The sequence below is a fragment of the Poecile atricapillus genome, chromosome 11 (assembly GCF_030490865.1).
Source record: "Poecile atricapillus isolate bPoeAtr1 chromosome 11, bPoeAtr1.hap1, whole genome shotgun sequence".
Classification (NCBI taxonomy): Eukaryota; Metazoa; Chordata; class Aves; order Passeriformes; family Paridae; genus Poecile; species Poecile atricapillus.
In genome coordinates, this window is record NC_081259.1 from 1256220 (window position 1) to 1281514 (window position 25295).

The 25295-nt window shown below is 37.5% G+C and overlaps 1 protein-coding gene across 2 annotated transcripts in view; it reads right to left on the minus strand.

Moving 5' to 3' along the window:
- PIAS1 (protein inhibitor of activated STAT 1) overlaps positions 1 to 25295 on the minus strand; it is a 56050-nt gene that overhangs the window by 2677 nt on the left and 28078 nt on the right. For both annotated transcript variants that reach the window (XM_058846692.1, XM_058846691.1), the window contains exons 3-11: positions 13046 to 13130; positions 12123 to 12170; positions 10820 to 10910; positions 9704 to 9838; positions 6940 to 7045; positions 4741 to 4814; positions 3066 to 3226; positions 1601 to 1731; positions 729 to 906 (exon numbers count right to left, since the gene is read on the minus strand). In XM_058846692.1, coding sequence (XP_058702675.1) covers positions 729 to 906; positions 1601 to 1731; positions 3066 to 3226; positions 4741 to 4814; positions 6940 to 7045; positions 9704 to 9838; positions 10820 to 10910; positions 12123 to 12170; positions 13046 to 13130 — 1009 coding nt within the window. The remainder of the gene's footprint in view (positions 1 to 728; positions 907 to 1600; positions 1732 to 3065; positions 3227 to 4740; positions 4815 to 6939; positions 7046 to 9703; positions 9839 to 10819; positions 10911 to 12122; positions 12171 to 13045; positions 13131 to 25295) is intronic.

A 25295-nucleotide genomic window follows, 5' to 3' on the forward strand; every position in this document is an offset into this window, starting at 1 on the left:
TAGGGAGAGCTGGCTTAGTCTGGAATTTGGGTTTTGGGGAACCTCCCACAGCTGGCCCAGTCTGGAATTCAGAATTTGGGATTTAGGGAACCTCAGCTCAGTCTGGAATTTGGGATTTGGGATTTAGGGAGAGCTGGCTCAGTCTGGAATTTGGGATTTGGGATTTAGGGAGAGCCAGCTCAGTCTGGAATTTGGGTTTTGGGGAACCTCCCGGAGGCTGGCTCTGTCTGGGATTTGGGATTTAGGGAGAGCCGGCTCAGTTTGGGATTTGGGTTTTGGGGAACCTCCCAGAGCTGGCCCAGTCTGGAATTCAGAATTTGGGATTTAGGGAACCTCAGCTCAGTCTGGGCTTTGGGATTTATGATTAAAGGAACCTGCCGGAGCTGGCTCAGTCTGGAATTTGGGATTTGGGATTTAGGGAACTTCCCAGAGCCGGCTCAGTCTGGGATTTGGGATTTAGGGAGAGCTGGCTCAGTCTGGGATTTGGGAAGAACCAGCTCAGTCTGGGGTTTGAGATTTGGTATTTGGGATTTAGGGAGAGTCGGCTCAGTCTGGAATTTGGCATTTGGGATTTAGGGAACTTCCCAGAGCCAGCTCAGTCTGGGGTTTGGGATTTGGGATTTAGGGAGAGCCGGCTCCGTCTGGGGTTTGGGATTTAGGGAACCTGCTGGAGGTGGCTCAGTCTGGGGTTTGGGATTTAGGATTTGGGGTCTGGGCTCCGCTCTCACCCCTTGCTGTTGATGGGAGACGCCGGGGATATGGAGGGACAGCTCCTCTTGGCCGAGGGCTCCTCCTCCTCCTCGTCCGAGGAGCTGTCGATGGTCAGGTCGATCACCTCCACCTTCTTGTTCCGGTGGGATTGCTGCTGCGACGACACCTGGTGCTCCAGGGAGGAGCCCAGGCACCCTGCAGGCACCAACAGCGCTCAGAGCCCGGGAAATCACCCCATTCCCAGGGAAAATAAACCGCGGGAATTCCGCGGGAATCGGAGCGTTACGCAATGGAAGAACTCAGGATGGAGGGAAGGGATAAAGGAAATGGAAATGAGCTTTTGGGATTGGCTCAGAGCCTGGAAAATCCCATTCTCAGGTAAAAAAAACCCTCAGGATGTCAGGAATGTGAATATTAAACGATTAACATGGTTGGGATGGAGGGAAGGGATAAAAGGGGATGGAAATGAGTGTTTGGGATTGGTTTAGAGCCTGGAAAATCCCATTCCCAGGTAAAAAAAACCTTGGGAATGTTGGGAATTTGAACATTGAGCTCAGGATGGAGGGAAGGGATAAAAGGGGATGGAAATGAGTGTTTGGGATTGGTTTAGAGCCTGGAAAATCCCATTCCCAGGTAAAAAAACCCCTTGGGATGTTGGGAATTTGAACATGAAACAATTAACACGGTTGGGATGGAGGGAAGGGATAAAGGGGACGGAAATGAGCGTTTGGGATTGGCTCAGAGCTTGGAAAAATCCCGTTCCCAGGTAAAAAACAACCCTTGGAATGTCGGGAATTTGAACATGAAACAATTAACACGGTTGGGATGGAGGGAAGGGATAAAGGGGATGGAAATCAGAGTTTGGGGAGATGAAGGAGCCGCCGCTCACCGTCGACGCCGTTGTAGGACGCCGTCACTTCCTGCACCTCCTTCTTGCTCCTCATGGGAGCCCAGGATCCGTCCTCCTTGAACTGGATCTCGTCACAATCCGTGCAGAATTTCAGGATTTCCATGAACAACCTGCCCAGAAAAAGGGTTTCAAAAAAAAAAAGAGATTTAAAAAAATATATATTTATATCTATATATATTTATATTTATATATTTATTTATATTTATATATTTATATTTATATATTTCATATATTTTATATTTATTTATATTTTTATATTTATATATTTATATTTATATATTTCATATATTTTATCTTTACTTATATTTTTATATTTATTATTTATATTTACATTTATATATTTATATTTATATATTTATATTTAATTTGTGTATGTCGGAGTAAGAGGTTTTTGTTCTTCTGCTCTTTTATCAGCCTTTGAAAATCAAAACAGAAGATTCCTCTCTTAAAGAAATTAAAATGGAAACCCAGAAATAAAATACAAAAGAAAAACGAAAATAAAATTTAAAAAATTTTAAAATAAAAAAATAGAATAGAGTAGAATATAATAGTATAGAATAGAATAATAAAATAGAAGACTAGACTAGACTAGAATAGAACAATAAAATAAAATAGAATAATAGAATAAAACAGAATAAAATAGAATAGGAATAGAATAGAATAAAATAGAATAAAATAGAATAAAATAGAATAATAGAATAAAATAGAATAGAAGAATAGAATAGAATTCAATAGAATTCAATAGAATAGAATTCAATAGAATTAATTAGAATTAAATAGAATAGAATAATAGAATATAATAGAATAATAGAATAGAATTCAATAGAATATAATGGAATAGAATTAAATATAATGGAATCGAATTAAATAGAAGAATAGAATAGAATAGAGTAATAGAATAAAATAGAATAGAATAGAATAATAGAATAAAATAGAATAGAATAATAGAAGAGAATAGAATGAAATAGAATATAATGGAATAGAATTAAATACAATTAAATATAATAGACTAATAGAATAGAAAAATAGAATAGAATAAAAATAGAATAGAATAGAATAATAGAATTAGATAGAATATAATGGAATAGAATTAAATACAATTAAATAGAATTAAATAGAATAGAATAATAGAATAGAACAGAATAGAATAATAGAATAGAATAGAATAACAGAATAGAATAATAGAATAAAATAGAATAAAATAGAATAAAATAGAATAATAGAATAATAGAATAGAATAAAATAAAATAGAGTAGAATAATAGAATAAAACAGAATAGAATAGTAGAATAGAATAATAGAATAGAATAGAAGAAAATAATAGAATAGATTAAAATAAAACAAAACAAAACAAAACAAAACAAAACAAAACCAAACAAAAGAAAGCAAAGCATGAGGATCCCAAGTGAGGGGTGGCCACGCTCAGGGCAGGTTCTGGAGCTCACCCATCGATGATGAGGTGCTCGTAGGGAGCTTTCTTGTCACACACGGGGCACACCCAGGTGGGTTTCTTCTCGTTCATCTGGATGTAGAGCGTGGCATCGAAGCACTGCAGGTGGGAGCACGTCAGCGCCCGGCACGGGATGGTCAGACGCATCTTGCCCAGCTGGAAAAGTTAAAAAAAAAAATCAGATTTTGTGGTTTTGGGGTTAAATTCATCACCAGGGGTTTTCTGGTAAGAGTTAGGTTGGGTTTTCTCTGGAAATAATCTGGATTTTGGGTTCCTGTAGGTTTGAGTGGTGTAAAAGTGAGTAAAAATATCTTTTTTTTGGAGTTCTGTTTGATGGAGGAAGCTGAAGAATTGGTTCCTGAGCCAAAACTGGAACTGAAAATGGAATTATTCTTCGTTCTGATCCAAGTGCCATGGCAGGAAAAGGAACGGGATCTCAATCCAAAATCAAAACCTCCTGACAAAACCACGGTGCCAAAGTTGGGAACTGGCCACAGAGGGTGGGAAAAATCCCAAAACCAGGAATTTCACCCCAGGAAAAGGCAAGGGAAGAATCATTCCTGGGGAATGGTTTGGGGGGAGGAGCCTGAAGTGTCTGCTTGGGTAAATATTTGGATTTTATGAGCGCCCCTGAGTGATGGCAGCAGTGGGAGAGGAGATTCTGGGAATCAGGAATTTTGGGAATCAGGGATTTTGGGAATCAGGGATTTTGGGAATCAGGAATTTTGGGAATCAGGGATTTTGGGAATCCAGTGGGATGCAGCCCCGTGGCCTGAGCAGTGCCAGGAGGAGGCCACAGGATGGCACCAAAATTATCCCAAAGCCACAACAAAGGCTCTGCTCAGAGCCAGCACCTCCTGCAGGGTGAGCAGCAGGAAGGTTCCGTTCCCTCTGAGCTGAAATCACCCCAAAAATCACTTTTTCCTTATATATAATACATATATATATATGTGTATTTCTATTTATTTTTATTTATTTATATATATATGTATTTATATTTATTTTTATATATATGTATTTATATTTATTTATATTTATTTTTATATATGTATTTATATTTATTTTTATATAAATATGTATTTATATTTATTTTTATATGTGTATTTATATTTATTTATATTTATTTTTATATATGTATTTCTTTTTATAGATATATGTATTCATATTAATTTATATATATTTATATATATATTTATATTTATATATATTTATATATATTTATATTTATATATATGTATATCTAAAATATATTTAAATATATAAATATCAAAAAGCATATAAACACATTTCTATAAAAATATATAATATATAATAATACATAATGGTGTACAACATATTAATATATATTTAAATATGTATTTGATATAAAAATAGATTTTATTTTAATGTATTTGAATTAAATTAATAAATAAATAGGTAATAAACTAAAAAAATAAATAATAAATAATATAAATTAATATAAAATAGTATAAAAATATATTGAAATAATATAAAATATATAAATATATATAAAATAATATAAACATAAATAAAAAATACTATAAAACACTATAAAATAATATAAAAACAATATAAAAAATAAAAATAAATAAAATCTAAAAACAAATACAAATATATTTATTATAAATAATTGATTTAATTATTATTATTATTATTATTAATGAACTTACTGGACAAAGAAGAGACACTCTCAAGCTGGTTGTGGCGATTTCGCTGTCTGGATCAGCAGTTAGTTTCTCTTTAACTGGGATTTGAAAGAAGAAAAAAGTTTATTTTAGGTTAATTCCAACGTGAATTGGGTGAGAAAAGAAATAAAATCCGGTCAGAAATGGTTTGGTAAACATTGAATTCGAGACCCCTAAAAAATGTGTTTATTTTAATTCCTTTACATGCAATTTTTATTCCTGCACCTTCATCCTCACCCTGGCAGGGGCAGCAAAAATGAAGATTTTTGTGCACTTAAATCATCAAAACTGCACCAACACAAAGTGATTTTTTTACTGCTGGACTCATTTCTTATGAATGGATCAAAAAATGGATCAAAACAAAGCTGGGATTTTCCTGCTCTCCCCAAAATCCAAACCCTCAGTGTGGGAATGCTGCTGGAAAACCAGGATTGCCCTGGCTCTGGGAGGGCTTTTTCCTCCATCCACGCGACATTTATTCCATTTCTGGGATTCTCCTTGATTCCAAACTACTTTTATTGGGATTCTCCTTGATTCCAAACTACTTTTATTGGATTTTTAGGGGGTTGTGCCCCACTTTTGGCTCCCTGGGAGCAGAAATCGGGCGCTCCTCAGTTCCTCAGCAGCGCTCAGGATGTGAAAAGTGAATCCACAGCTGGGTTTTTATTATTCCACAAACGGATTCCACCAATTCATCAGAGGAAACAAATCCCCAGAGGAGCTCAGAGCTCTGTGCCAGGGGCAGAAAAGGCTCCTGGAGCTGCTCCTACCCAGATCCAGGGGGAGATTCCAGAGAATCTCTGGATGCTGGACTCATTTCTTTAATGGATCAGGTGCTGGGATCTTCTCCCTCTCCCCAAATTCAAAACCCACAGCTGGTTTTGGTGGAGTTTTTATGCCACAAACTTCAACCAACTCATCAGAGGAGCTTAGAGCTCTGTGCCAGGGTCAGAAAAGGCTCCTGGAGCTGCTCCTGCCCGGATCCAGGGGGAGATTCCAGTGCCCAATTCCCACCTGGCTGGGATCAGGTGTCATCTTCCATGGATCAGGTCCTGGGATTTTCCTGCTCTCCCCAGATTCCAAACCCACAGCTGGTTTTGCTGGAGTTTTTATGCCACAAACTTCAACCAAATCATCAGAGGAGCTCAGAGCTCTGTGCCTGGGACAGAAAAGGCTCCTGGAGCTGCTCCTACCCAGATCCAGGGGGAGATTCCAGAGAATCTCTGGATGCTGGACTCATTTCTTTAATGGATCAGGTGCTGGGATCTTCTCCCTCTCCCCAAAATCCAAACCCACAGCTGGTTTTGGTGGAGTTTTTATGCCACAAATTTTTATGTCACCAACTTGTCAGAGGAAACAAATCCCCAGAGGAGCTCAGAGCTCTGTGCCAGGGACAGAAAAGGCTCCTGGAGCTGCTCCTGCCCAGATCCAGGGGGAGATTCCAGTGCCCAATTCCCACCTGGGCTGCACAGGGACCTTCCTGCACTGGTTTTTACTGCTGGACTCATCTCTTTAATGGATCAGGTGCTGGGATTTTCCCCCTCTCCCCAAAATCCAAACCCACAGCTGGTTTTGGTGGAGTTTTTATGCCACAAACTTCAACCAACTCATCAGAGGAGCTCAGAGCTCTGTGCCTGGGACAGAAAAGGCTCCTGGAGCTGCTCCTGCCCAGATCCAGGGGGAGATTCCAGAGAATCTCTGGATGCTGGACTCATTTCTTTAATGGATCAGGTGCTGGGATTTTCCCCCTCTCCCCAAATTCAAAACCCACAGCTGGTTTTGGTGGAGTTTTTATGCCACAAACTTCAACCAAATCATCAGAGGAGCTCAGAGCTCTGTGCCAGGGGCAGAAAAGGCTCCTGGAGCTGCTCCTGCCCGGATCCAGGGGGAGATTCCAGTGCTGAATTCCCACCTGGCTGCAGAGCCACAGCTGAGCCATCCAAACAATGCCAGGATGGCTGAGCTGGGAGGAATTCCCTTGAATTTTTCCCTCCCAGATCCAGAGTTCCTGGAGCAAACAAAGCTCTCCGAGCCCTTGAATTGGAGCTGAACACAAAGAACTCCCCTATGGGATTCCCTGAGGGCTGTGGGAAGTGTAAAGCTTGGTTAGCACAGTCCTGATTCTTCATTTCCCTTCCCCAAAAGGGATTTTTTCCCTTTCTGGAAAGCCCAGCAGGCACTTACTGAGAGCTCTGGAGTGATCTGGGTTCCGGATTCCCTTGGCCCGCAACCGCTGCAGGAGCACCGTGGAGGAGAGCTGCTTCACCAGGTACACTGCCATGGAATAGTTCTGGAAAACAACACCAAAAACACCCAAAAATGTCAGAAAAACCACCAAAAACAGCAGGGAAAACATCAAAAATATCAGGGAAACCCTGTCTGCAGCACAGAACAGTTATGGGATTGCAGGACAGGATGGAGAGCTGCTTCACCAGGTACACTGCCATGGATAGTTCTGGGAAACAACACCAAAAATCAGAGAAAACACCAAAAAATGTCAGAAAACACCAAAAAGATCAGAGAAAACACCAAAAAAAAAAACCTCAGATAAAACATCAAGAAGATCAGAGAAACCCTGAATGGGTTTGAATCAGTTTAGGAAGGATTTTGTTCTAAAAAAAAAAAAAAAAAAAAAAATTAGGATGGATTGTGTCCTGAAGAATCAATTTAGGAAGGATTGTGTCCCAAAGAATAAAATTGGGAAGGATTGTGTCCTTAAAAAATCAAATTAGGAAGGATTTTGTCATTAAGAATCAGTTTAGAAAGGATTGTGCCCTAAAAAATTAAAAAAATTAGGAAGGATTGTCCTAAAGATTAAAATTAGGAAGGATTGTGCCCTAAAAAATAAAATTGGGAAGAATTGTGTCCTAAAGAATCAATAAAATGAGGAAGGATTGTGTCCTAAAAAATCAGTTTAGGAAGGATTTTGTCCTAAAGAATAAAATAGGGAAGAATTGTGTCCTAAAACATCAATAAAATTAGGAAGGATTGTGTCCTAAAGAATGAAAATGAGGAAGGATTTTGTCCTAAAGAATAAAATTAAGGAAGGATTTTGTCCTAAAGAATAAAAATGAGGAAGGAATTTGTTCTAAAGAATAAAAATGAGGAAGGATTTTGTCCTAAAGAATAGAAATGAGGAAGGATTGTTTTTTATGGAATTCCAGGATGTTTTGGGTTGAAAAGATCCCGAAGTTCATCCCATTCCTGCCCTGCCATGGACACCTCCCACAGCCCCAGGGTGCTCCAAGCCTCTCCTACTCAACTTTGGCCGATTATTTCTGCCAGAAATCACCCAAAATTCTCTTTAGAATGGCTTCCCAAGGGACTGACTCAAACCTGGGATGCTTCTTGTCCCCAAATCCCGAATCCTGAATCCCTCAGGATCCGCTGGATCCACTTCAGCCCTGGTTTTAAACTTCCTTCTGACACCTGCAGCTCTCATTAGGTTAAAAAAGGATTTGATTTAATTTCTTTTTTACCAAAATGGCTCAGCCAGACTTTATCCCATCACCCACTGATTGTTTCCCACTCCATGACAAATCCATCCCGAAATCCCAATGTTTTCTATCTGCCTACCACAAATCCATCCCAAAATCCTGAAATCCCAATGTTTTCTGTCCGCCTATCAGAAATCCATCCCGAAATCCCAGTGTTTTCTATCTGCCTATGACAAATCCATCCCAAAATCCTGATGTTTTCCATCTGCCTATCACAAATCCATCCTGAAATCCCGATGTTTTCCATCTGCCTATCACAAATCCTGAAATCCCGATGTTTTCCATTGTGCCTGACCAGAGCGTAAGCGTTTTTTCCACGCTGACAAATTCCTGGCCAAAGTTTCCCCTCAGGACAATTCTGGGCACTTGTAAAAACAGGATGAGGGCAGTGGCAGCAGTGCCCATCCAGCAGCTTTGCAGCCAGCGCTGGAAGTGGCTCAGGAATTCCTGGAATTCTGATTTATCCCAGTTTTGACAGCGAGTTTTTCACCTAAAAAGGTGAGGTTTAAACGTGGGGGATAAGGAGAGGTTTTATAAGAAGTCAAAGGAATGGGTTGGGCTGGGCAGTTTTGTGTCCAGAGCTCCCGAGGGTCCAAAGCCAAAGCTAAGCTTTGGAAATCCCTGAAGTTGGGAATTGACATTATATTGATATATAAATATAAATATATAAATAATAATATAGAAGAATATAATAGAAGAAGAATAGAAGAAGAATAGAAATAGAATAGAAATAGAAATAGAAATGGAATAGAAATGGAATGGAATAGAATGGAATAGAATAGAATAGAATAGAATAGAATAGAATAGAATAGAATAGAATAGAATAGAATAGAATAGAATAGAATAGAATAGAATAGAATAGAATAGAATAGAATAGAATAGAAGAATAGAAATAGAATAGAAGAATAGAAATAGAAGAATAGAAATAGAAATAGAAATAGAAATAGAAATAGAAATAGAAATAGAAATAGAAATAGAAATAGAAATAGAAATAGAAATAGAAATAGAAATAGAATAGAAGAATAGAATAGAATAGACTAGAATAGAATAATAGAATAGAAATAGAAATAGAATAGAATGATAGAATAGAAGAATAGAATAGAAATAGAAATAGACTATAACAGAATAGAATAATAGAATAGAGTAGAATAGAGTAGAAAGAAGAAGAATATTATTGTATTTTTATATATTATAATCAAACATGTATCTATTTATATTACATATTATATATATATTATTTCCATATTTCCCCAATCTTTTGCTGAACCATCCATCAGGTTTCCCTGCTCCATCCTCCCTGGGAGAAGCTGCCTGGATCTCTCCCCCTGGCGATGATCCCGGCTGGGATCCGCAGGAGCTCGGCGCAGCTCCGGCCGGACCCCGGCGCTCGGTGCCCATCCCTGGGGATTCCCAGCTGGAATGAGCTCCCAGGAGAGGCTGGAGGGACTCACCCTGCCGATCTCTGCGGTCCAGGACACCACGATGGTGTTGGGCACCGTGGTGGACAGCCGGACCAGTGAGGTAATGTTGATGGGTCGGCTGGGGCGCTTTGGTTCCACGCCGTTTTTGGTTGGTGGCAGGTAGCCCTGGAAGAAACAAAAGATTTTGGATCTCAGACAAAAGGAATTCAAAGGTGGTTTTGCCTCCTGGCCCTTCTCTTCTAGAGGAAGCTCTGTGTTAAATTCTGTGATTAATTCAAAATATATGATAAAATCTCAGGTGTTTCATCAGCTCTTTCTCCCCGTGGAAATCCAAAATCCCAACCCTGCCCACGGAATATTCCAAGGAACTTTTCTCCTGTCTCAGCAAAACTGAACAAAAAACCCCAAACTTCAGACCAGAGTGTCTAAAATTCCATCCTTTTTTTGTGCTGGCATCACTAAATATGTGAAATAGAATAGAATAGAATAGAATAGAATAGAATAGAATAGAATAGAATAGAATAGAATAGAATAGAATAGAATAGAATAGAATAGAATAGAATAGAATAGAATAGCATAGAATAGAATAGAATAGAATAGAATAGAATAGAATAGAATAGAATAGAATAGAATAGAATAGAATAGAATAGAATAGAATAGAATAAAAATAGAATAGAATAAAAATAGAATAGAATAAAAATAGAATAGAAATAGAAATAGAATAAAAATAGAATAGAAATGAATAGAAATTAATAGAAATTAATAGAATAGAATAAAAATAGAATAGAATAGAATAGAATAGAATAGAATAGAATAGAATAGAATAGAATAATAGAATAGAATAATAGAATAGAATAACAGAATAGAATAGAATAGAATGTGAACTTGAAAATTTCACATATTTAACTTTATAATAATTTATATATTTAACTTTAACTTCCATGTTAACTTCTGCATCTACTGGCTAAAACAAACCACTTGATCTTTTCATTCCAGAAGATAAAAACAAAGATGGAGATGGGTTTTTTTCGGGCAGAAAACTCCTAATAAAGCATCCCAAAAGGTGTTATGAAAAGATGAGCTAATTAAAAGTATAAAAAAAAAATAAAAAATAAAGTTAATTAAATCTTATTAAGAAAGATTTACCGGGAGGCTGCACGGTTTCCCGTTGACTTTCACGCACAGATTGGGTGGGAAGTGATCTTCTTGTGGACAACTGGTTTCTGATAAACAAAACCTAAAAACAAAGAGCTGCCATCAACTTTCACTCTTCCAGCTGTTTCAATCTCTTTAATTCCCAGAAGGAATTGGGGTTTTTCCCACTGTTTTTTCCCATTTCCACGGTGACTGATCCTGCTCAACACAACGCTCTGATGATGTCACTAAAACAGGAAAATTCCCCCAAAATCACAGTGGCTCAAGCAGGATGGAGGTTCCTCCTCAGATTCCCGGAATTCCTCAGCCTGACTCATCCCAATCCCAATTTCTTCTCTCGTTTTCCGCCGTCCCAGCTGCGGATTCGGGAATCCTCAGGACTCTGATGTGGGATTTATTTATTTCAAGTTCAAAGGGGAGGTTTTTTATTTGCTGCAGGACAAACCCTTCCCACTTCCAGCCCAGCCCGTGGATAAAGAGCGTTCCAAGGAGTGGGAAAAGCTCTCAGCTCCCCTGGATTCCTTCCAGGATCATCCCTGTCCATGATCCAGCAGGGGCTGGATAATCAAAATCCACATTTTCCCTCCTCTTCCTTGATCCACAATGGCTAAAACCCAGAATTTAATCTATTTATGATGAAAAACTCACAATTTATGATTAAAACCACACGAATTAACCAGATTTGGTGATTCCCAAAGTGCCTGAGGAATCCTGGAATGCCCAAGGAATCCCTGCTAGGAAAACCAACCCTCCCTGCCCAAGGATTTCCCAACTCCAGGAACATGGAATGACCAAGGTGGAGTTACAGGAAGGAGGATTCATTGACAAGAAAATCCAGGAATTCCCATCCTGCTGGGCAGGATCTGGCTGATAAATCCCAAAATCCACCAGGCAATGAAATCTCCCATCCCTGTCCATGTTCCAGCTGGGGCTGGATAATCAAAATCCACATTTTCCCTCCTCTTCCTTGACCCACACTGGCTAAAACTCAGAATTTAATCAATTTATGATTAAAAAACCCACATTTATGATTAAAAACCCCAACAAATTAACCAGATTTGGTGATTCCAATCTTGGAATGCCCAAGGAATCCCTACTAGGAAAACCAACCCTCCCTGCCCATGGATTTCCCAACTCCAGGAACATGGAATGACCAAGGTGGAATTACAGGAAGGAGGATTCACTGATAAGAAAATCCAGCAGGATGAGGCTCTTTTCCATCCAGGAATTCCCATCCTGCTGGGCAGGATCTGGCTGATAAATCCCAAAATCCAGCAGGCAATAAAATCCTCACCTTAGCTGGACCTGTACTGTGAAGTCACATTTGGTCCCAGAAATATCCCTGGAAAAAAAAAAGAAAATTAATTTAAATATCCTGATTATTACAAGATTCTTTAATGTTTATTTCATAAATAAATTTAATATTTTTTTTTCATCTTTACTATAATAATTTGAATATTTAACATTATTTAACAGTAATATTTAATTAATATTGTGATACAGATTCTTCAAAAGTTTGCTGGAAGTTCAATTTATGGAATTTCAATTTATGGAAAACTTATTTTTCACACAAAAAAAGGAGTAAAATTTGGACTTTTGGGAATAGATAACGTACACCAGACTTTGCTTTTTGTTTTGGTGGTTTTTTGTTTGGTTTCTGGGGATTTTGGGGGTTTTTTTGGCTTTTTTTCTTTGTTTTGTTATTTTGATTTTCTTGGGGTTTTTTTTTTGGTTGTTTTAAGGTTTTTTGGGGTTTTATCTTTAGGGATTTTTCTTTGGTTTTTTCTGCTTTTTTTATGCATTTTTGATTAGGTTTTTTAGGATTTTTTTTACTTTTACTTTTTACTTTTTTAGTTTATGTTTTTTGAAGTTTTTTCTTTAGTTTTTGGCTTTTTTGTCAGTTTTTTTAAGGTTTTATTCTTTGGGATTTTTATGTCTTTTTGGGGTGTTTTCCTTGGAGTTTTTTTTGTAGGTTTTTCAACCTTTGCTCAATTTATTTCACACCATAAAAAAACCCCCCAATGGCTCACCACAAAATCCCAACTTCCCAATAAATTCACAAAAAAACGGCGCCGAGTGACACAAAAAACCCCGGATTTCACCCCAAATAAACCCCCCAAAAACCTCAGAGCCGGGGTCCCATCCTCTGGATGAATTCCCCAGGTGAGGACGGGGACAGGAGCAGATTTTGGGGTGAATAATTGGGATTTCACTCACATGGAGCTGCTGATCTGCTGCACTTGCTGCGGCGTCAGCGCGAAGGCGAAGCAGGTTTCCCGAAATCTCTGGCTGTTATCCGAGGCTGAAACACAGCAACAAAAAACACAGGGAGAGAATTCAATCTGGGGTTTTAATCATTGTTAAAAATATATTAAATCTATTATTTTATATTCTATAAAAATAGAATAATAAAAATAGAGTAATATATATTATATATAATATATGTTATGTATGATATAATATACATTTACTTTTTAATTTCAAATAATTATCAATAATTTATTATATATTTATATATATTATATATTATCATATTATATATATTTATATATTTATATTACCTATTATATTATAATAGATATTATATATTATTTTATATTTTATTTATTACTATATTATATATAATATATATTATATATATTACATAATATATTATATAATATATATATTACATTATATATATTACATAATATATAATATATATTATATATATCATATATAATATATAATATATCATATATATTGCTATATATTATATTATATATAATAAACATTATATATATGCATATAATATACATATTATAACAATAATTAATTTAATTATATAAGATCTATTATTATATATACAATATATATTATATAATTATTTATATATATAAAATGTATTATATATATAATTATCTATTATATAATATATATAAGATTTAATTATATATATAATATATAATATATATAAAATAATAATATATAATATAATAAAAATAAAAATAATGTTTTTAAGAATAATTATTAAGAACTATATATAACTAATTATATTAATAATTATAAAGTATATCTAAAATAATAAATAAATAAATTATATCTATAATTGTATCTACAATTATAGATATAATTATATCTATTATTTCTATAATTTCATATATAATTATATATAAATAAATAATGATTGACAACCTGCTTATAAATTCCATTTCAATCTCATTATTCTTCATCATTTCCCACGTTCCCAAACAACATCCCGGGTAAATTTCCCCATTTTTTGGTTTATTACAAATGCACTTTTTGACTCCTCCCAGGGCTGAGCGAGGATTTTGGGCTGAGAACGGGAATTTTGGGTGCTGGGTTGGAACCCATGGAGTGTAAAAATTACAGCAATAACGATAAAAACAAAAATCACAATAAAAACTCCACTTTTTTATCATTCCCGCTCCAAAATCCTCCCGTTTATCCCGGTTTTTTTTTGCTGCTGGGGGTGAGCGGGAATGAGGAACACGAAGCTGCTGTTGGGAATCTTTGAGAAAAGATAAAATCTTATAAATAACTTTTAATTTTGAAACGCGTTTCAAATCCGTTTCCTCCCCGCCAGCGCCAACCGCAGGAAACGCGAGGTAGACAATTAACAACGAAAAATTAACAATTTTTAAACAATTAACAATGAAAACTTAACAATTTTTAAACAATTAACAATGAAAAACTAACAATTTTTAAACAACAATGAAAAATTTACAATTCTTAGACAATTATCAATTAAAAATTAACAATAAAAATCTGATTCCACATTTGCTACATTATTTATTTATTTAATTCATTAGATTATTAATTATTAATTTACACAATTTCCACATTATATTATAAATTACATTATAAAATTTATATTTATAAATATATACATATTTGTAACATAAATATAAATAAAATGCAAATATGATAAATATAAATAAAATATAAATATAACTATAGAAATGAATAGAAATAAATAGAAATATATAACTAAATATAACTATAAATATATAGATATAAATATAAAAAAAATAATAAAAATATAAAAATACACACAATGTGTATATATATATATATATAAAAATATATATCTCCACAAAATTAACAGATCACCTATTTAATAATTAAAAATGATCCAGAAAAGCCATTTTCTACTAATTCTGCTCTTTATTTTGGAAAGCCCCTCCAGCACCCAAGTGAGAAAGAAGAGCCCAGCTCGAGTGGCTGCATTTTCTACAGCTCTAAAAATATTCTGTTCCACCTCAGCAGTACCCGGGGCTAAAAATAACCACACCAGCTTTCTGCAGCAAAATACCTCCTCCTGTCTGAGAAATAAACTGAATTTCCATTCAGACAAATCCAAATTTTCATGGATTTTTTGGTATCGTGGAGTTGAGGTGGTGATGATTCCTAAAGCACAAATAAACTGAGGGGTGTCTTCTCATCATCATTTATTAAATACCCAAGGGAATGGATTCATATATTAAATGCATTGTATATTTATAAATATATATATATTTATGTTTTACATATGAAAATTATATATTTATATATATATATTAAATGGATTATATATTTATATATATATTTATATTTCATGTATGCAAATTATATATATTTACATATATTAAATGTATTATATATTTATAAATATATATATATTTCATATGTGTAAATTCTATATCTTTATATATTTAGTAAATGTACTTCATATTTATAAATATATATATTTATATTTTATATGTGTAAATTATATATATTTATATATCTAGTAAATGTACTACATATCTTTAAATATATATATTTCTATTTTATATGTGTAAATTATATATATTTATATATTTAGTAAATGGATTATATAAATATATATATTTAAAGTTTATATATGAAAATTATATACATTTATATTTGTGGCTAAATATATTAATTATAGATTTATATTTATATATAAATATATAAATATATTTATACATTTATATAATTATATATAAATATAAATATAAATAAATATAAATATATATAGAGATATATATTAATATATATAATTATATATAAAATAATAGATACTATACTATATATAGTATATATAGTATATATACTATATATATACACACTACATATTATATATAGTATATTTAGTATATTTAGTATATATTGTATATAAATATATTATATATTAAATATATATTTGATTTATAAGATAAATAGATATAATTTATTATATAATACTATATATGATAATATATAATACTATAAAATGTTTTTATTTAAATATACGCATACACATATATATAATTTATTAAAGAGAGGCTTGGAGTAAAACCCAACCTGCACATTTTACCCCTCAACACAAAGATTCGGGAAATCTGAGCTCCAGCACCGAGAGAAATCCCAAATTCCCGCTGCTTTCTGTCCCACCTCAGCCATTCTGCTTTAGTTCCACATCACATATTTAAATATTATTTATTTATCACAACCTTGGACCTTCCCAAACGCTCCAAATCTACTTGAGGAGAAACATTTTAGGGAACACCCCGATCCTTGATGAGCTCCACGGGTCACACAAGCAGCCTGAGGAAGGGGAAGCACGCTCTCCACCTTCCAACAGGTGAAAATCTGCTCCATTTATCCCTTGGAATGGTTTTGTCATTCCGTTCAAATCCCAGTTAATCCGCAGGAGGAACAGGCAGAGCCACCCTGGGGGTGGGAAGGGAAGGGAGTAAAGAGACGTGAAGGAGCTTATTTGAAATTGTGCCTAAATATATATATGAAAATAGCCTGGAAACACTCCAAGGGCTACAATTAATCCATAAATATTATGGATTTTAGAACTCCTTCTGATATGTTGTATAAACAGAATAAAGAGATCAGCTGGAAATTCTGTGCAATTGGACAGACATTTATGTTTGATTACTCCTTAAATCGGAATTAGTATTTCTGAAAGCCTGCAGGAAGATCAGGAGACACTTCCATGTCAATGTTCCATGGCCAAATTCAGTCTCCCAAACCCATGGATGATGGATGATGGATGGATGGATGATGGATGATGGATGGATGATGGATGATGGATGATGGATGATGGATGGATGGATGATGGATGATGGATGGATGATGGATGGATGATGGATGGATGATGGATGGATGGATGATGGATGGATGATGGATGATGGATGGATGATGGATGGATGATGGAAGGATGATGGATGATGGATGGATGATGGATGGATGATGGATGATGGATGGATGGATGGATGGATGATGGATGATGGATGATGGATGGATGGATGGATGATGGATGATGGATGATGGATGATGGATGATGGATGGATGGATGATGGATGGATGGATGATGGATGGATGATGGATGATGGATGGATGATGGATGGATGGATGGATGATGGATGATGGATGGATGGATGATGGATGGATGGATGGATGATGGATGGATGATGGATGGATGGATGGATGATGGATGATGGATGGATGGATGATGGATGGATGGATGATGGATGATGGATGATGGATGGATGATGGATGGATGGATGGATGATGGATGGATGATGGATGATGGATGATGGATGGATGGATGGATGGATGATGGATGATGGATGGATGATGGACGGATGATGGATGGATGGATGATGGATGGATGATGGATGGATGATGGATGGATGGATGGATGATGGATGGATGGATGATGGATGATGGATGGATGGATGATGGATGGATGGATGGATGATGGATGGATGATGGATGGATGGATGGATGATGGATGATGGATGGATGATGGATGGATGATGGATGGATGGATGGATGATGGATGGATGATGGAGGATGGATGGATGGATGATGGATGGATGGATGGATGGATGGATGATGGATGGATGATGGATGATGGATGATGGATGGATGATGGATGGATGATGGATGGATGGATGGATGGATGGATGATGGATGGATGATGGATGGATGGATGATGGATGGATGGATGGATGGATGATGGATGGATGGATGATGGATGGATGATGGATGGATGGATGGATGATGGATGGATGATGGATGGATGATGGATGGATGATGGATGATGGATGGATGATGGATGGATGATGGATGATGGATGGATGGATGATGGATGATGGATGGATGATGGACGGATGATGGATGGATGGATGATGGATGGATGATGGATGGATGATGGATGGATGGATGGATGATGGATGGATGGATGATGGATGATGGATGGATGGATGATGGATGGATGGATGGATGATGGATGGATGATGGATGGATGGATGGATGATGGATGATGGATGGATGATGGATGGATGATGGATGGATGGATGGATGATGGATGGATGATGGAGGATGGATGGATGGATGATGGATGGATGGATGGATGGATGGATGATGGATGGATGGATGGATGATGGATGGATGGATGGATGGATGGATGATGGATGATGGATGGATGGATGATGGATGGATGATGGATGATGGATGGATGGATGATGGATGGATGGATGATGGATGGATGATGGATGGATGGATGGATGGATGATGGATGGATGATGGATGGGTGATGGATGGATGATGGATGATGGATGGATGGATGATGGATGGATGATGGATGGATGATGGATGGATGATGGATGGATGATGGATGGATGATGGATGATGGATGATGGATGGATGATGGATGGATGGATGGATGATGGATGATGGATGGATGATGGATGGATGATGGATGGATGGATGATGGATGGATGGATGGATGGATGGATGATGGATGATGGATGGATGGATGATGGATGGATGATGGATGGATGATGGATGGATGATGGATGGATGATGGATGATGGATGGATGGATGATGGATGGATGATGGATGATGGATGGATGGATGATGGATGGATGGATGGATGATGGATGGATGGATGGATGATGGATGGATGGATGGATGGATGGATGATGGATGGATGGATGGATGATGGATGATGGATGGATGGATGGATGGATGATGGATGGATGGATGGATGATGGATGATGGATGGATGGATGATGGATGGATGGATGGATGGATGGATGGATGATGGATGATGGATGGATGGATGGATGGATGATGGATGATGGATGGATGATGGATGGATGATGGATGATGGATGGATGGATGATGGATGGATGATGGATGGATGATGGATGGATGATGGATGATGGATGGATGGATGATGGATGGATGATGGATGATGGATGGATGGATGATGGATGGATGGATGATGGATGGATGGATGGATGATGGATGATGGATGGATGGATGGATGGATGGATGATGGATGATGGATGGATGGATGATGGACGGATGATGGATGGATGATGGATGATGGATGGATGGATGATGGATGATGGATGGATGGATCATCCATGTCCTGGAATCTTGTTCATCCATGTCCTATCAAGGCCTGGAATCTTTGTCAGGGCCTGGAATCTTGAAACATTTATGTCCTGGAATCTCCGTTCATTTATGTCCTGGAATCCTGGGACATCCACGTCCTGGAATCTCAGTTCATCCACATCCTGGAATCCTGGGACATCCATGTCCTGGAACCTCCAGACATCCATATCCTGGGACATCCATGTCCTGGAATCTCCGTACATCCATGTCCTGGAATCCTGGGATATCCATGTCCTGGAATCTCGGTGACCTCAGCTTTATGCATGAGCAGATCGAGCAATCAGCTGAAGAAAACCCGACTAAATCCGGTTTTTTAGGAGTTTCCCAGTTAAAGCTCTCCCAAAAAAACCCCACTCTTGACCGTGGCAAGCTCAGCTTGAAGCCCAGCACACTCAAATCCCGAAAAATGCACCCCAAGAGCACTGGAATTCCAGCTCAGAGTGAATATTTCACCCCATCCTCGCACAATTAAAATCTGCAGGGTCAGAAGTCGAGAGAACTCAAAGCTGAGTTGAGAATTTCGTGTTTTGTTGAACCTCCTCTCACAAAGCACATTTGGAAAAGAAAACCAACAAACACAGAAGACAGAAAAGGCGTGAGTTTCGTACAAACCGTGCCGGCGATTGCGCGGAGCGCGAGATCGGATCGCCGAGAGAGGAAAAGGAGAAATTCCTGCCAAACAAAACTTTTGTGCTTTCCAACCCAGCTTTGTCCTGCTCTGAATTCGCTCTTTAATGGCCTTGAACTACAGGAACCCTCAAGATTTTAGAGCTGCAGATTTTGGGGCTACAGATTTTAGCGTTGCAGGTTTTAGGGCTGCAGATTTTAGGGTTGCTGATTTCAGACTTGCAGATTTTAGGGTTGCAGATTTTGGGGCTGCAGATTTTAGGGTTGAAGATTTTAAGGTTGCAGATTTTAGGGCTGCAGATTTCAGAGTTGCAAATTTTAAGGTTGCAGATTTTAGGGCTGCAGATTTTAGGGCAGCAGATTTTAGACCTGCTGATTTTAGGGCGGCAGATTTTAGAGTTGCAGATTTTAGGATTGCAGATTTGATTTTAGGGCTGCAGATTTTAGGGTTGCAGACTTCAGAGTTGCAGATTTTAAGGTTGCAGATTTTAGGGCTGCAGATTTTAATGTTGCAGATCTTAGGGCTGCAGATTTTAGAGTTGCAGATTTTAATGTTACAGATTTTAGGGTTGCAGATCTTAGGGCTGTAGATTTTAGAGTTGCAGATTTTAAGGTTGCAGATTTTAGGGCTGCAGATTTTAGGGCTGCAGATTTTAGGGCTGCAGATTTTAGGGCTGCAGATTTTAGGGCTGTTTTAAGGTCTGGCTCCACATCCAGGGCACCGGGATCGCTCACAGCCAAAGGGAAATCCATGGAAAATTCATGGGAAGCGCGTGAACAGCACAAATTCTGGGTGGGAATTAAGGACTCAACCCCTGAGGAGGAAATTCTGCTGCTTGGAGAAATCCTGGAGTGCAGAAATGAAGGAATTAAACTGCGACCTCCATCCAGAGCTCCTCAGCAGAGGCTCTGGAAGCTCTGATGGAATTCTGCTGGCTCTGAGGGATAATGACTGATCTGTGCCTCTTCCTTCCAGGAGGCTGCAGGTAAAAAAAATTCTAATTTCCCTGGCTCAGATCCAACTTTTCACTGCTGGAGCTGAAGCACAGCAAATAAACTGCGGGAGGATGATCCTTGTGCCATTTGGACTGATTTGAAACAGGAGGAGAGCTCCCAGCCTCTTTAATCCTTTCAATTTTGGGGGGAAAAAAAAAAAAAATCAAAATTTAAAAAGCTTCATTTCCCTTCCAGGTAAGTAATGACCCCTAAGCCAGTTAAAATGTATTTTGGAACAACTACAAAACTCAAGCAATTAGGAATATTTGCTGTAACAAAAGGCATTTTTTTAAGATGTTGCTTAACTGTCTCATGTCCCTTCCATAATCATCTGGCAAATTCCAGGCCTCACAGTAAACACATTTCAGCACACAAAAGAGATCTTATCTTTTGTGTTAGGAGTTACTTTTGGAAAAATGTGCTTAAAAACCAACCAATTAGCAAAGTCTGGGCTCTGGGGGCTGGAAATGGGGGAATTAGAAGAGAGCTGCAGCTTCACTTGATAAACAACCTCAATTCTCCTCTTTAGATCCTATGAGAGAAACAACAGAGAAGGAGGGGAATAAAGAGAATTGCACAGGGGAATAAAGAGACTCGCACAGGGGAATAAAGAGACTTGCACACATTCCATCGAAGCTGGAGTGGACAAAAACACCCAAAAAAAGGCCTTTTTAAAAAAAAAAATTAAAAATAAATAAATAAAAATGACTTTCAATGGTGTAAGAGACACATTCCCAGAAGGAGGAGCTTTCCTGGCTGCCTGGGACACACAAACCCATCCCATCCCGATGTTTTCTGCTCTTGGCAGCGAGGGTCACCAATAAAAACGTGGATCAAATTCAAGAGCTCGGCTGCAGAGGAACAAAAAGCTCTTTGTGTCACATCAGCAGTGTCCCAGGAGGGCCTGGGCTTGGGGACAAGGTGCTCATCAAAGGTTGGATTCCATCATCTTGGAGGACTTTTCCAGCCTCAGGGATTCTGGGATTGGGCCACCAAAAGGTGCTGGTGAGAAGGGGAGAGATGGAGAAATCCCTGCATTCCATGAATCCAGCCCAGCACATCCCTCTCAATCCCAGGCTGGGCTTAAATACAAGATTTTCTATTTCCTCCTTTTAAATACAAGGTTTTCTATTTCCTCCTTTTAAACAAGATTTTCTATTTCCTCCATTTAAATAGATTTTCTATTTCCTCCTTTTAAACAGCAGATTTTCTATTTCATCATTTTAAATACAAGATTTTCTCTTTCCTCTTTTTAAACAAGATTTTCTATTTCCTCCTTTTAAATACAAGATTTTCTATTTCATCCTTTTAAAATACAAGGTTTTCTATTTCCTCCTTTTAAATACAACATTTTCTATTTCCTCCTTTAAAATACAAAATTTTCTATTTCTTCCTTTTAAACAGAAGATTTTCTCTTTCCTCTTTTAAATACAAGATTTTCTATTTCCTCCTTTTGTTCCTTTACCAATAAGAGTGAGCAGATTTAATTTCCTTATCTATTCCTCACATTAGCTGTGTTTCACCCACCCACACGAAATATTTGGGTACAGAATGCCCTGCTGGGCAACTCCCTGCCCTGAGGCTTTTCTCAAATTATTGCTTCTTCCATCAACCAGCTCTTCTGAAAGGGACAGAAAATTCTAGCAAACCTTCCCAGCTGTGCCACCTGCAGCTGGGAGCAAGCAGGGCTGATCCCACCACTCCAGGATGTGGTTTGCCCAGTTTGATGGCATTTCAGGAGGATCTGAAATGGGAATTATACAGATTTTCTCTCCCATATTTTGATTTTTTTTTTCATCTTCCAGTAGGTTCTGTAATTATTCCAAAGCCCACATTGGGTCATCGGTTCATCCTTGAGGGGGAGGGAAACAGAGTCAATTCCAAAGTTCTTTATCCCTATCCCATGAGTAATCTGATGGGAAAAAAGCAGAGCAGGAGATGCTGAAACGCTGGCTAAATTCCAAACTGTGAGTGTCTGCAGGAATATCTGCCAGCGGAAAACAAACCAGGGAACCCACACAGGGGACACTGGAGGAAACCCACACTGCTGCCCAAAACCATCTGGGGTAAATCTTCCTCAAACCCTTTCAGCTTTTCTAGTCCAAGTTCTGGGGAAGTGAATAAATGGAGAAAATGAATCCGAGCCTGAACAAGGCAGGGAGGGGCTGGGATGGAATTCCCAGAAAAGCTGTGGCTGCTTCTGCACCCCTGGAAGTGTCCAAGGAGCAGCCTGGGATGGTGGAAGCTCCAGGGATGGGCTCTAAGGTCCTTTCCAAGCCAAACCATTCCAGAATTTTATGATCTGCTCCCCCAAACTCTCAACTCAAAGGGTTTTTTTTTTTTTAATAGGATTGCTTCTGTTATAGATACATTTTATATTGCTGGCTTTTTGCAAATATTAAAATGAATGTTATGTGTATAAGAATGGGAAATTTTGTTGTATTAATATAGTTTTCTTTATTTCTGTTATTGATGAAATTTAGAAATAGTAGTATAATACATATATATATATATATATATATATATATATGTTGGGCAATGGAATAGTATTAAAATAAAAACTGCTTTTGTTTGTGTAACCCAAATCCTGAGGAAAAAAAAATATATTTATATAGCTGGAGAACTCCTGCATTTGTAAAATATCTTACCCAGATGAAGACAGCAGTGACCAGAGCTCTGGGGGAGGAATTTATTGCATTTCTGGTATCAGGGAATGTAAATCTCAATGGCACCAAGAGGATTGATCTATTGGGAAGGGGGCAAGAGAAAACTGAACAGAAGAACCCCAAAGATCCTAAGAGGAATGTCTGAATATGGATGAGAATTTATGGATATGGATGAGAATTTCTGGATATGTAGCAGGGTTCTGTTTTTAAGGGACAATCCTTTGTCAGTGAGGTGAATGCAGAGACACCTGGCCCTATCTGTATATTTTACTTTACCTTTTTTCTCCTAATTGTCTTTTTTATTAAACTTTTAAATTCTATAAAAATGATGTGCACCTCGTTTTTCACACTCTGCATCCCTGGAGGCGTCCAAGGAGCAGCCTGGGATGGTGGAAGCTCCAGGGATGGGCTCTAAGGTCCTTTCCAAGCCAAACCATTCCAGAATTTTATGATCTGCTCCCCAAAACGCTCAACTCAAAGTTGTTTTTTTTTAACAGGATTGCTTCAAACCAACAGAATTCCCACATTAAACAAAAGCCTGGAACATTCCTGAAGTTAGAAGGAAGGACAGGGATTGCTTTTCCAATCCCTGACATTTCCTTACCCTGAAACACCTCAAAGGGGAAAAATCCTGCATTTGTGAGCTCTTCCCACATCCAGGAATCAATAAATAAATGCCTTAAATCAATCAATAAATAAAAGCATCATTCCTGAGCTGTCTCCTGGAAATTACAGCCTGATTTGGAAGGGTTTCTAATGGCAAAGTGATGAGACACATACTGAGCACCTCATTAGCTCCCACCACCAGCACTGCCTGGAATGGTTATTAATCAGTTAGGGTTGAGATTAAAGCTGAATAGATACAGGGCAAAGAATACCTGAACCACCAGATTAAATTACCAAAATGTCTCAGCTTTTCCCTCAATTACAGCAGATGAACCAAAAAGAAAATGCAAATAAGTGTGGTGGGGCCCTCAGAATGCACAGATAACCTCAGCACGTACATATCAGGTGGGAAAATACCTAAAAAGAAGATTAAATGACAAAAAACCCTCTGGTTTTTCCTAAATTGCAGCAGCTAAAGCAAAAAAATACACAAATAAGTGTGGTAGAGCCTTCAGAATGCACAGATAACCTCAGCACTCACATATCAGGTGGGAAAACACCTGAAACAGAGGATTAAATTACCAAAATTTGGGTTTTTTTCTTAAATTGCAGCAGATAAAGCAAAAAAATATAAAAATAAGTGTGGTAGATCTTTCAGAATGCACAGACAAGCTCAGCACTCACATATCAGGTGGGAAAACACCTAAAAAGAAGATTAAATGACCAAAATCTCTCTGCTTTTTCCTAAATTATAGCAGGTAAAGCAAAAAAAAAAAAATACAAATAAGTGTGGCAGATCTTTCAGAATGCACAGACAACCTGAGCACTCCCACTCCAGGTGGGAAAACACCTAAAAAGAAGATTAAATTACCAAAATCTCTGGTTTTTACAATAACTAAAGGAAAATAAACACCAATAAGGGTGGCAGACCCTTCAGAACTCCCAGACAACCTGAGCACTCCCACATCAGGTGGGAAAACACCTAAAAAGAAGATTAAATGACCAAAATCTCTGCTTTTTTACAACAACTAAAGCAAAATAAACACAAATAAGTGTGGCAGACCCTTCAGAACTCAGACAACCTGAGCACTCCCACACCAGGTGGAAAAACACCTAAAAAGAA